This window comes from Heterodontus francisci, chromosome 45 (genome assembly GCF_036365525.1).
Source record: "Heterodontus francisci isolate sHetFra1 chromosome 45, sHetFra1.hap1, whole genome shotgun sequence".
In the NCBI taxonomy this organism is placed as follows: domain Eukaryota; kingdom Metazoa; phylum Chordata; class Chondrichthyes; order Heterodontiformes; family Heterodontidae; genus Heterodontus; species Heterodontus francisci.
Window position 1 is genome coordinate 14,534,703 of NC_090415.1, and position 13,247 is coordinate 14,547,949.

Sequence of the window (13,247 nt, forward strand, 5' to 3'; positions counted from 1 at the left end):
AATCCTTATTAGGCGGTTGGCATATTAATTATTTAATTGCACATTTTAATTCGACGAGATCATTGTTGAGACATTATCGCCCTAAACCTTGTGTTGTTATATGTTATTACCGAACTCTCATAAATCTTACAGTAATCTTTGTGTCTTTGCTGAATGGCGAATGCACCATATTTTCAAGAATCTCAGTTGGATACCAGCACCTAAAGCTTCCTGCAGATTGTTCGCTTCGGATGTCTATGATGAAGTTTGCAGTTTGTGCAGTACCAGAATATTATGGGACTGCAGAGGTGATCCTTTTTTTCCGATATAAGTGAAATGCTCCCCCTGTGGAGCAAATGTCGCATTTCAGGTTATATGAACTATGTTTCCGATTCACTCGACACCAGAGGATGGATCAATGGAGATTTACAGAACTGGGAGTTAAACGGCAATAATATTGCAATCAAAAGACATCCAAAATTTAATGTCACAATTCGACTGAGTGACACACTGGGACATCGTAAATGTAGTCATACTTCCACACAAACATCAAATTAAAAATGATACAATTAAAAGGGGATATCCGAACGTGCTGGTTCTTCTGTCCAGTCAGTATTTCCTACCTTTGGGCAGTCTCTTACTGCACATCTTCAATCTGCCTGCACAATTCTGACCACCCTTGAGCTCCAAAAAATTAGCTTCCCCTCCCAGTTTCACATAACTCTTTATCCAAAATAAAATCAGAAAGTGCTGGAAATACTTAGCAGGTCTGGAAAAATCTGTGGAGAAAGAAGCAGAGTCAACGTTTAAGGTCGGTAACCTTTCCTCGGAACTGGCACAGGTAAGCAATTTAATAGGCTTCGAGCGAGTGAAAAATGGTACGGGGGAGACGAACAAAAGAGAAAGTCCTGCAGGAGAGATTAAATGACAAAGATGTCACAAAACAAAGTTGCATTGAAAGACAAAAGCGTTGTTCAGAAGGAATGTTAATGGCCTTCCCTTTTGTTCTTCTTGCCCTTCCCCCTTTGTCCAGGTCTTGCTGCATTTCTACAAGGAATGCTTCAGTACCTGAACTAGCAAAACTGTATGCAAGCTCACAATTATTAAGCAGGAATCATGAAGAATGCTTGGTTGATATTGTGAATCAGATCACAAGTGGGCAACATTTCTGCTCGACTGCCACACGGTGTTTGCACAGGGAAATGATAGCTCCTCCAAGAACTATTGCAGCATACACCACAGAACGAGGCTATTCGGCCAATCATGGTTGTGATGGCTCATTTGAACATTGAGACAATTATTGCCCCTCATCTGCATCTTCTCCATGGCCCTGCAAGTGTATCAAGAGCAAAGAACAAAGAACAGTACAGCACAGGAACAGGCCATTCGGCCTTCCAAGCCTGCGCCGATCTTGATGCCTGCCGAAACTAAAACCTTCTGCACTTCCGGGAACCGTATCCCTCTATTCCCATCCTATTCATGTATTTGTCAAGATACCTCTTAAACGTCGCTATCGTACCTGCTTCCACCACCTCCGCCGACAGGAAATTCCAGGCACTTACCACCCTCTGTGTAAAGAACTTGCCTCGCACATCCCACCTAAACTTTGCCCCTCTCACCTTAAACCTATGTCCCCCAGTAACTGACTCTTCCACCCTGGGAAAAAGTTTCTCACTATCCAGTCTGTCCATGCCACTCATAACTTTGGAAACCTCTATCAGGTCGCCCTCCACTTCCGTCATTCCAGTGTAAACAATCCGAGTTTATCCAACCTCTCCTCATAGCTAATGCCCTCCAGACCAGGCAACATCCTGGCAAACCTCTTCTGCACCCTCTCCAAAGCCTCCACGTCCTTCTGGTAGTGTGGCGACCAGAATTGCACACAATATTCTAAGTGTGGCCTCACTAAAGTTCTGGACAGCTCCAGCAGGACTTGCCAATTTTTATAGTCTATGCCCCGACCGATGAAGGCAAGCATGCTGTATGGCTTCTTGACTACCTTACCCACGTGCTTTGCCACTTTCAGTGACCTGTGTACCTGTACGCCCAGATCCCTCTGCCTGTCAATACTCCTAAGGCTTCGGCCATTTACTGTATACTTCTCACCTGCATTAGACCTTCCAAAATGCATCGCCTCACATTTGTCCGGATTAAACTCCATCTGCCATTTCTCAGCCCAAGTCTCCAACCGATCTATATCCTGCTGTATCCTCTGACAATCCTCATCACTGTCCGCAACTCCACCGACCTTTGTGTCATCTGCAAACTTACTGATCAGACCAGCTACATTTTCCTCCAAAGCATTTATATATACTACAAACAGCAAAGGTCCCAGCACTGATCCCTGCGGAACACCACTAGTCACATCCCTCCATTCAGAAAAGCACTGCTACCCGCTGTCTTCTATGACTGAGCCAGTTCTGTATCCATCTTGCCATCACACCTCTGATCCTGTGTGACTTCACCTTTTGTGTCAGTCTGCCATGAGGGACCTTGTCAAAGGCTTTACTGAAGTCCATATCGATAACATCCTTCATCAATCATCCTTGTCACTTCCTCAAAAAACTCAATCAAATTAGAGAGACACGACCTCCCCTTCACCAAACCGTGCTGCCTCTCGCTAATAAATTCGCTTGTTTCCAAATGAGAGTAAATCTTGTCCCGAGGAATCCTCTCTAATTATTTCCCTACCACTGACTCAGGCTCACCGGCCTACAATTTCCTGGATTATCCTTTCTACCATTCTTAAACAAGGGAACAACTTTGGTTATTATCCTGTCGTCTGGAACCTCACCTGTAGCCAATGAGGATGCAAAGATTTTTGTCAAGGCCCCAGCAATTTCTTCCCTTGCCTCGAGGAGTATTGTGAGGTAGCTCTCATCAGGCCCTGGGAACCTATCTACCTTCATGCTTTGCAAGACACCCAACACCTCCTCCTTTTTTATAATGAGATGACTGAGACTATCTGCACTCCCTTCCCTAGACTCATCATCCACCAAGTCCTTCTCTTTGGTGAATACTAATGCAAAGTACTCATTTAGTACCTCGCCCATTTCCTCTGGCTCCACACATAGATTCCCTTCTCTGCCTTGAGTGGGCCAACCCTTTCCCTAGTTACCCTCTTGCTGTTTATTTACGTATAAAAAGCTTTGGGATTTTCCTTAATCCCATTTGCCAATGACTTTTCATGACCCGTTTGAACCCTCCTGACACTTTGCTTAAGTTCCTTCCTGCTGTCTTTATATTCCTCAAGGGATTCGGCTGTTCCTCGCCTTCCAGCCCTTATGAATGCTTCCCTTTTCTTTTTGACTAGGCTCACAATATCCCGCGTTATCCAAGGTTCCCGAAACTTGCAAAACCTATCTTTCTTCCTCACAGAATATGCTGTTCCTGGATCCTAATCAACTGACGCTTGAAAGACTCCCACTTGTCAGATGTCAATTTAGCCTCAAACAGCCGCCCCCTATCTAAATTCTTCAGCTCCTGTCTAATATTTTTATAATTAGCCTTCCCCCAATTTAGCTCCTTCACCCGAGGACTAGTTTTATCCTGATCCACAAGTGCCTTTAAACTTATGGAATTATGGTCACTGTTCCCGAAATGTTCCCCGACTGAAACTTCGACCACCTGGCTGGTCTCATTCACCAATACCAGGTCCAGTACGGCCCCATCCCTAGTTTGACTATCTACATATTGTTTCAAGATGCCCTCCTGAATGCTCCTTAAAAATTCTGCCCCATCCAAGCCCCTAGCACTAAGTGAGTCCCAGTCAATATAGGGGAAGTTAAAACCACCCACCTCTACAACCCTGTTACCTTTACATCTTTCCAAAATCTGTCCACATATCCTATCCTCTACCTCCGACTGGCTGTTGGGAGGCCAGTAGAAAACCCCCAACATCGTGACTGCACCCTTCCTATTCCTGAGCTCCACCCATATTGCCTTGCTGCACGACGCCTCCGAGGTGTCCTCCCGTAGTACAGTTGTGATATTCTCCTTAACAAGTAATGCAACTCCCCCACCCCTTCCCCCCCCCTCTATCCCGCCTGAAGCTTCTAAATCCTGCAACATTTAGCTGCCAATCCTGTCCATCCCTCAACCAAGTCTCTGAAATGGCAACAACATCATAGTTCCAAGTACCACTCCAAGCTCTACGTACATCCTCAGAAGATCATCCTTATCATTTCCGAAGTTATTTCCATATCCATTTTGAAAATTATTGTTGTTTTTCCCTGTCCCCAGTTACTTGTAAAGTACTGCCTTCCAAATGAAAACAAAACGGCGTAAGAATAATGTTGGATTGTTTGGCCTTCGGGGATGACTTTCCTATCCACGGCTCGCTCTTTGAAGCATGGAGTCTCTAACTCCGATAGTTGCCAAGACTGCAGCAATGGGGCTACCCCTTCGGAGCTGCTAGCCTCCTCATCTCAGGCGCGGCCCCTTAGCCGCCGGCAAAACGCCAGCGACGCCGGAAACTCACACCGATTGTGTCTTCCGTTATGCAAATGAGCTGCCCGCCTCCGTGGCGCGGCTGCCAGTGCACATGACTTTCTGTTTTACCCTGGGAAACCTCCCCAGTGGGCTGGGGGAGGAAGGGACTCCATCTTGGATCCGTCTCAATGCCGTAGTTTGCAGCCAAGTCGCCTCCGAGCTTGCTACCATGGCTGTGGGACCAGTGGGAGATGGTGACGTAGTGGCAGTACCACTCGACTAGGAATGCAGAGGCCCAGACTAATGCCCTGGGGACTCGGGTTTAAATCCCACCAGGGCACTGCTGAAATTTACATCCAATTAGGTAACAAATTGGAATTGAAATCTACTCTCAGTAGTACTGCAACTGTCAGTGATTGTAGTAAATCGCCACGTGGTTCACTGACGTCCTTTAGGGAAGATAATCTGCCGTCCTTATCTGGTCTATCTGACATGAGACTCCAGTCCCACAGCAATGTGTTTGATTCATAACTGCCCTCTGAAATGTCTCAACAAAGCACTCGGTCCACGGTTATTAGGGGATGGGCAACCAGTTGCTGGTCTGCCAGCCACGCCCACATAGCTCATTATGAAATAGCAGCGGCTGTTATAATTCTTTCTGAGGACCAAGACATACTCTTTTATTTTTCATTGTGTGGCCAATTCGTTTAAGAAACCACCAATCATTTTTTTTCTTTTGTTCGTGCGGCCGTAACGCGGTATCTCAAAAGGGGCCATCTTGTGCTCATCCTGCACTGGACTTTCAGCTGCACAGCTCGGGGAACATTGCTGAGGCCACTGCTGCATACATTCGCATGATCTGAAAATCTGGGCAGTATTGCTTACAATGACAGTAGAATTGATAATGAAAGGGTTAAATATCCAAACACAAGGTTGCACAAAATATTCTTGAGATCTCTGTATAATATAGCTCCTGGCTAACAGATCTCTCACCACTTCCCTTTTTTTGGAATATCCAATCTGATAACGCTTCTGCTTCACTTCCTGCCGTTCACTAAGTTATCTCATCATCCAGAAAACAGGCACGCAGTCAATCATTCCACGAACGATATCGTAAGTGATCAATCATTCAAAGAATTGTGGCTATTGCAGTCATGGTGACTAAGCATGCTTGGTAACCCAAACGCGGTCATGCATCTGCTGGCTTCAAGTTCGTAACATGTTTATCAAACATTTAACTCTTTCAATCCGAATTAATATTGCAACCCCTTTTCCAAAATCCTGACGGAACTAATGTACTTCCTTTTCAGCAGTTACGCATCATAATTAACTTCTCAAACCTTATCCATTACCGTTCAAAACGGCAGTTTCATTGGAAGAAATTCCAGTCACTTTTCCCTGCAGATCAGGTGGGAATGGTCATTGGGTTGGTTGCGTTACTGAACCATTAAACTAGAAATAACGTCTAATGACTGGCCATTTGCCAAGACGGAGCAAAAATAACGCGCACAACTGCTGGAGAGCTGGTAAATTCTAATTGTTACACTAATGGGTTTCAGGGAACGGAATGTATCCCTAATCCAGTAGGTTCTCACACAAACAATGTCAACCATGTTAGTGTGGGACTGAAATTATTCATATACCACAAACCGCATAAATATAATAGCAATAATAAGACAACGCTGAGTAGTGATGTGATCCCCATCTATGTATATGAAAGAATTAGATAGAGAAAATCTGGAGAAGATGTTTCCATGTGCGGGGAAAGCAAAACCAGCAGCTATAAATATACAATTGTCACTACCAATCCAATAGGGAATTTAGCAGAAAATTCTTTACCAGAGAGTGGCTAGATTGTGGAACTTGCTAACGCAAGGTGTATTGGGGGTGGGTCATATGCACACAGTTGACTTAGATAAGTAGAAAGGGAGAAATGAACATCGAACTTTACCCAGAGAACCACAGAAAAATTAAGGCATGGAAGGAGGTCATTCAGTCCAACGTACCTGTACCAGATGAAAAAAAGGTAGCGGCCCAATATAACCCCACCTTCCAGCACCTGGTCCATAGCATTCCAGTTTATAACACTTCAGGTGCATGTCCAGGTATCTTTTAAATGAGTTGAGGGTTTATGCCTCCACCATTATTTCTGGCAGTGGATTCCAGACATCTACATCCCTCTGGGTGTAAAATATTTTTCCAATCACCTTAAATCTGTGCTCTTGTTAATTGACCTGTCCATTAGGGGAAACAGGTCCTGCCTGTCCACTGTATCTAGGCCCCTCATAATATTGTACACCTCAATTAGGTCACCCCTCAGCCTCCTCTCTTCTCAGGAAAACAACCCTGGTCGATCCAATCTTTCCTCCTAGTTGAAAAGTTCAAGCCAAGGCAACATTCTTGTAAATCTCCTCTGTACTCACTCCCGAACAATTATGTCATTCCTGTAATGTGGTGACCAGAGCTGTACGTAATACTAAAGTTGTGGTCTAACCAACGTTTTATACAATTCAAGCATCACATTCCTGCTTTTGTATTCTTTCCCTGGGCCAATAAAAGAAAGCATTCCATAGGCCTTCTTCAACACTCTACATACCTCTACTGCCGTCTGCAAGGACCTGTGGGCATGCACTCCAATGTCTCTTAATACTTCTACCCCTCTCAATCTCCCCCACCCACCCCCGTTTCTTGTGCATTTTCTTGCTGTGTTTCCCCTCCCCAAAAGCATTACCCTTTATTCCAATTGTTCTAAATGATGTGAATTGGGGAGGCGTCGTGTGGAGCTCAAACGCTGGCATGGATCAAATGGGCCGTGTAGCCATTTTGGTGCTGTAAGTTCCAGTCAATTAATGCCATTTTCGGTAAGAATAGCTTTAAAAAATGAACGTGGAACAGTAAGTAGCCGACTTTGGACTGTGCGTGCGCCCAATACTCTGTGGTTATTACCAGAACTATTGGTGTTGAAAGACCGACTTTTTCCTTAATATTATTCAATCTTAACAAGAGTTAGAGAAGATCACAGTGTTTTCAACTCCATCAATCAGGAGTTGATCCTTGTCTTGTACCAACAATTCTGATTATGAAGTTGTCAACGCCTGCATAAATACTATTACTTAAATTGGGTCATCTTGCTGACCTGTCTATAACACAGAAACAGTCCCTGTTAAGCTCGTGCTGCATTAGAAAGACTGAGCCTGACGCAGGTATACTCGGACCTGAAGATAATTTATTTGTCGAATGTTGAACATAATACCCAACAGAGATTTGATATATCATGCCACATCCAGCTTTTTCTATGGTCGTGTTCCACTTGCAAGACAATCTAAACTGATTTGCGTTTTGCAATGAAATACCCATTTAACCATGCACAAGAGAGGAAAGGGAATCTGAATGTAAAGTGCAATAAACAAAAAGATTCTGAACGGACCTCTATTTTGCCCTCCCAGGTAAACTGGGTTTGTGGGAAGGATAGATTTTCTCAGTCAAAACATCAGTCAAAGCGTAGAGTCATGCTACATTATCTGGCTTGCATATTGTTTGCACGCCCAGCCTCAAGGGCCAGTTACAGTCTGATATTCTGGGCTATCCTTGGAGGGTGAGGCTTGTGACAGATTTCTACATTAGTTTCCATTCCTTAGCCGCGATACCCAGTGTGGCACAGTGGCGCAGTGGTTAGCACCACTGTCTCACAGCTTTAGTAACCTGGGTTCAATTCTGGGTACTGCCTGTGTGGAGTTTATAAGTTTTTCCTGTGTCTGCGTGGGTTTTCGCTGGGTGCTCTGGTTTCCTCCCACAGATTAATGGGTAAATTGGCCATTATAAATTGCCCCTAGTACAGGTTGGGACATATTGGAACAGGTGGGGGATGTGGCAGGAGTATTGGATTAGTATAAATGGGTGGTTGATGGTCGGCACAGACTCGGTGCTGTATCTCTAAATAAAAAAAAATAACCGGACCGTGCTGATGCAACTCATAAACACTCCTGCCATTTTCTCAGCAACATAACTGCGCTTAGCCATTGTCATTCATTTTGTCATAGTTTGTGGTTGTCGCCGACAATGCCAACATTTGTTGACCATCTCTAACGGCTCATTTGAAAGTGGTGGCTACCCATGCTCTTGAAACGTCAGTCTATGTCGTTTGTTACCCACAATGCTTTTAAGGGCGGAGTTCCAGTATTTGACTGAGCCGCAGTGAAAGTATACTTCCATGTTAGGATGATTTGTGATTTGGAGAGGAATTGCAGGTAATGTTATTTCTAAGGAAAGGCCTGCTGCCTTTCCTTATCTTCTCTGTGGCAGAGTCCGAGGGATTAGACGGTGGTTTCGAAGGAGCCTTGACGTGTTGCTGCAAAACATCATACAGATAATATACACTGCTGCTACTGTGGTGGAGGTAATTAATGTCCAAAGTGGTGTGGGGAGGCCTCAGGCGGGCTGGTTTGCCCAGAGCTGTGTTGGACATCTTGTGTGTTGATGGAGCTGCACTCATCCGTATGATTTGGACCCCTCAGGGTCAGAACACAAAGACAGCAATGAAACATCTTCTGATTGTCATAGACAGGTTTCTGTTTCTTTTAAATCTCACACTGCGCAGCTGTTTATGTGGGATGAAACAAACATTCATTGTGTTAACACCAAGAGCCAGAGAGCTTGAAGCTGAGTTTTGTATCATTACTTGGCACAACGTCAACTGCAAAATGCATTTGATTTTCACAAAATGGCATCAAATGCTCCATGTTCTGATAAAATAAGCATAAGTTGTGCAGCACTTGATTGTCTATGAAACGTCAGAAATTAGAGAGAAGGGTATCAGATCAGAAATGCTTTTCCCATGACAGAAATAAAGATGCAAAGGTCTAAATCCACTGCAAAACATGCTTCTGCTGATCTTCAAAAGGCACCCTTGAGACACTGAATCATTCTAAGGAAATTTCAGTCCTGTGTTGGTCTTTTGCGAAGTGAAGGGGAGCCAGTATTGTCCAATGCCTTTACTCCTGTAGAAATTTCAAATGTATAAGTATCTATTTAGACAAGTGCTTTGTTTCTTAACTTCGACCATTGCCATCCTTTATTTGCCCAGCATCGTTATCATCATCATCTGTTACATTATTCTACCATTCTTACTTTCCACCTTATGGAAGACCTTCCATTTAGTTCGTTCCTTCCTATCCTATTTTCGTGCCTCTAAGCTTGTTTAAAACCATTACTCGCCAGCATTTTCTAATTCTGATGAAAGGTCGCATATCTAAAAGAATGACACATTTTCCCTTGCCACAATGGATGCCTGACCTACTGGGGATGGCCAGCATTTATGGCGATAATTTCAATCACAATATTTTGCTTTTCTTTAGATGGACATTAGATTGGCACATCAGAATGAAGGAGGTTTTATGCAAGTTTTATCCTTAACTTGCATTTCTATTTGTGACACTGCAGCAGGGTCATCTAGGCTCAGTGGCTCTGTGATTGTTCTATCAAACAACAGTTGCTTTTCGGGGAAAACAAAGAGAGATAGCTAGCTTCTTCAATCTGTGTTTGAGTGCAAGATGATATCCTGCAGGCTCTGCATTAGACAGAACACCATTGATTTGACTTTTTTTAGATATAGAATATCACAGAATATCCATTTAGAGAGAAATAACATCTAGCATTTTCTTTCAGTGTCTTACCTCCTGGCGGAATGACATTAACAAAATGGTCAACAATGATGATCAAAATCACGATAAGCAATAAGATACTGAGGCAGAGCTGAACGAGGGCAGCTGTGAGATGTTGTCCTGTGGAGAAGGAGAAATATTTTTCTTTGATGTATGCGTGACATATGTTACAATTCAACCTTTCCAAAAAACAATTATAAATGGAGAAGAATTGTTTATTTTTCTTTATTCAAAAACGTTGGAAAACCCGCTGGTATTACTTGTTTTACTAAAAAATCACAATAAAAAACAGTAATAACAAGTTACATTCATAATAATACTTGAAGAAGATTAATAATTTTCTGTCAAATTGGTTAGCACATTCTCTTAGAACATGTTGAACTATTTGTCTGGAATTGATGAATAGAAGGAACCTTCATTAATATATAGAATCATAGAAGCATGCAATGGTTACAGCACAGAAGGAGGCCATTCAGCCTGTCCTGTCCGTGCCCGCTTTCTGCGAGAGCAGCTCACTTCGTCCAATTGCCCTGCCTTTCCTCCGCAGCCCTGGAAAATGTTCTCATCATAAATTTATCCAGTACTCTTTCGAAGGTCTCTATTGAATATGCCTCACCACACTCTCAGGCAGTGCATTCCAGTCCTAACCTGGGTCTTTCATAACGTGTTAATCTTTTAAGTAGATAATTAGTACTGTTAGGCTTTTACATTGTTGTTAAACCTATCTTTTACTCTGATGGTTTCATTGACCTTTAATTTCATGTTCCCATATCCCGATTGATGCTGTTCATCCACTGCACCAAGGATTCTTAGATTCAGATGACAATTACTAAGTGTAGTTTGTCTTTACAAAATAAGTTTACATCTCAGAATCACTAACGTGGATTGAATCTGGCAATACTTAGGCATCAGGGAGGGGGACAGGGAGGGGGACCATACCTGGAAACTTTGCTCCAGAAAGCAGTCACACCCCGTGCGATTGCGTCTTCTGATTTGATCAGTGGTCAGGGATGTGCGACTGCAAGTGATGCAGGTAAGGGGACAAGAAGGCAGCAGTAGAGGAGCCTGAGCCCTTGCTATTGTTCAACAAGTTTAAGGTCCTTTCAACTTGTATGGGTGATAGTGAGGGCTGGAGTGTGTATGAGCAAACTGACCATGGCACCTTGGTACAGGGAGCCATTCGAGGGGGGGTAGTAAATATGAACACAGTGATAGGAGGAGTTAGTACAATCGGGGGGATAGACACAGTTCTCTGCTAGGCATTACTCCCTCCACGCCCACACCCAAGTCATTGAAATACGCAGTGATCATAAGACACACCAGGCTCAGAAGCCTGTTTCTCTCACTCTGTCCCCCTCCCCTCTCTGTCCCTCTCGTTCTATCTCGGACAGTTGTTGGGAGCTGGAGTGCTCAGCACATAAGCTTTGAGGTTAGTTAGTTTTTTTTTGAAGTCGCGCTGTTTGTTTCTGGCTGCCTTTAAAAAAGAAGTTCGAATCCGTTGGCAAGCCCCGAATCTGTCTGAAGTTGGAAAAACACAGTCCCCGCCCTAAACATCTGTCAGCTGTGAAACTCACATCGTGATGTTTTCAAAGCCGGTCTGAAAGAAGAAGACAACTTCTCAACTCAGGAAAATATTCTTTGGCTGGATGGGAACCATTGGCTGTATGCTCGCCTGCAGGCTGCATGTTGCACAACCCTGGATGTAAACCCTCCATTGAAGTCTTATTAAAAGAACAAACGAAATCGAGGGGAGCTTTAACAGAAGTGTACAAGATTATGACAGGCTTTAATATGTTAGCTAGGGATTAATGTCCCTATTAACTAATGGTTGAAGGCTTTGGGAAAGAGATGCCTGGGGTATATGAGGAAGAACAGCAGGTGGTAATGATATGGAACTCGCTGCCCAGTGCGGCGAAAGTGAAGGCATTCAATGACTTCAAAAGGAAATTAGATGGCCACTTGAAGGGAAATAGACTTGCAGGGTTGTGGGGATCGAGCCTTCATTCTGGCGACCCTTGATCTCAGAAGATCACCTTGTCTCTACTTTCTCACATAACTGTTTATCTGGCTCTCTTCACCACTGCCCACTTCAGGTTATTGAGTCTTTGCCTTCGATATGTACATTGCAAGTCTCTCTCTGTTCAGTGCACTGATTTGATATTACCACACCTGAAAGTTCTCCACCGTATCCAAGTCGATACTATCTGGTTGCTACTGAACTTTCATTTGGTGCTTCTAACTGACTAACGGCTGCAAAAGATCATAGTGCTGCTCATTATCTGTCAGTGTATTTTGCAAGGACTCAATTAAAAAAAAAAAGAATTCTTGTTTTCAAATCCCGGCGTGGTCTCTTCCCTCCTTATCTTTGTAATATTCAATATTAATTCTTCCACTATTGGTGACCATGCCTTCAGCTGTCGAGGCCTTGACTGCTGAAAGTCCACCCCCAAAACCACTTCACGTCTCTACATCGCTTCCCTCGTTTGAAATGCGTCTTTCAACATAGGGGCTAGAATTTGGTCTGTGGCGATGGTGCTAAATGGACAATATCCAATCGGTCGCCCATTCCAAGCCACGCCAAATCTTCAAATCCATTATGGGACTGAATATCAGGCACTGCACATAATGGTGGTCAATCAGATAGTGCACATTTTGCACCAGCTGCGCGATACAATTTTCCCGGCCCCCAATTTTCTTCAGCGCAGATGCCTCTACAGAAGTTCAAATGACTGATTGAGTCACATATAGACATGTCCGGTTCAACGCCATGTCCTCATTTAGCTAGAATGTGGAAAAATGCGTGAATACAGTTTACTACAAATCTACGAAAGATATTATTTGACCAGAACCATTAACACGCAGTTGTGCGCACACTGGCTAAGAGTGGAATCATATGAAAGGATTCCTCTGGCTTCCACCCACACACTGTCTGCCAGCGTGGTCTCTTACTCCAAACGCTGGAGTTTTTTCGGGAAGTTGAAGGAAAGCGGCTGAAGTGCCTTCTTACACTGAGGAAAGATGTTTCAGTAACTGCTGGAACTCGCCACGACCAGCAAGTTTCCTAATCCTAACCCGTTATAAACCAGACTGCACTAGCAAGTGCAGTTTAACCTGACCTCTGCCCTGACTTACACCAGCAAGTTCAAATCGATGTATCCCGGATTGCTTTGCACAGCA

The 13,247-nt window shown here is 43.8% G+C and overlaps 1 protein-coding gene across 6 annotated transcripts in view; it reads right to left on the bottom strand.

Moving 5' to 3' along the window:
* Positions 1 to 232: 232 nt before the first annotated feature.
* LOC137356494 (immunoglobulin superfamily member 1-like) overlaps positions 233 to 13,247 on the bottom strand; it is a 59,703-nt gene continuing 46,688 nt past the window's right edge. For 5 of the 6 annotated variants that reach the window (XM_068022378.1, XM_068022383.1, XM_068022381.1 and 2 more), the window contains 2 exons: positions 10,083 to 10,190; positions 7,625 to 9,407 (listed from right to left, as the gene is read on the bottom strand). In XM_068022378.1, coding sequence (XP_067878479.1) covers positions 9,346 to 9,407; positions 10,083 to 10,190 — 170 coding nt within the window. In that variant the 3' untranslated portion in view covers positions 7,625 to 9,345. Of the gene's footprint in view, positions 325 to 7,624; positions 9,408 to 10,082; positions 10,191 to 13,247 lie in introns of those variants that run through there. The other variant, XM_068022382.1, reaches the window with a different exon arrangement.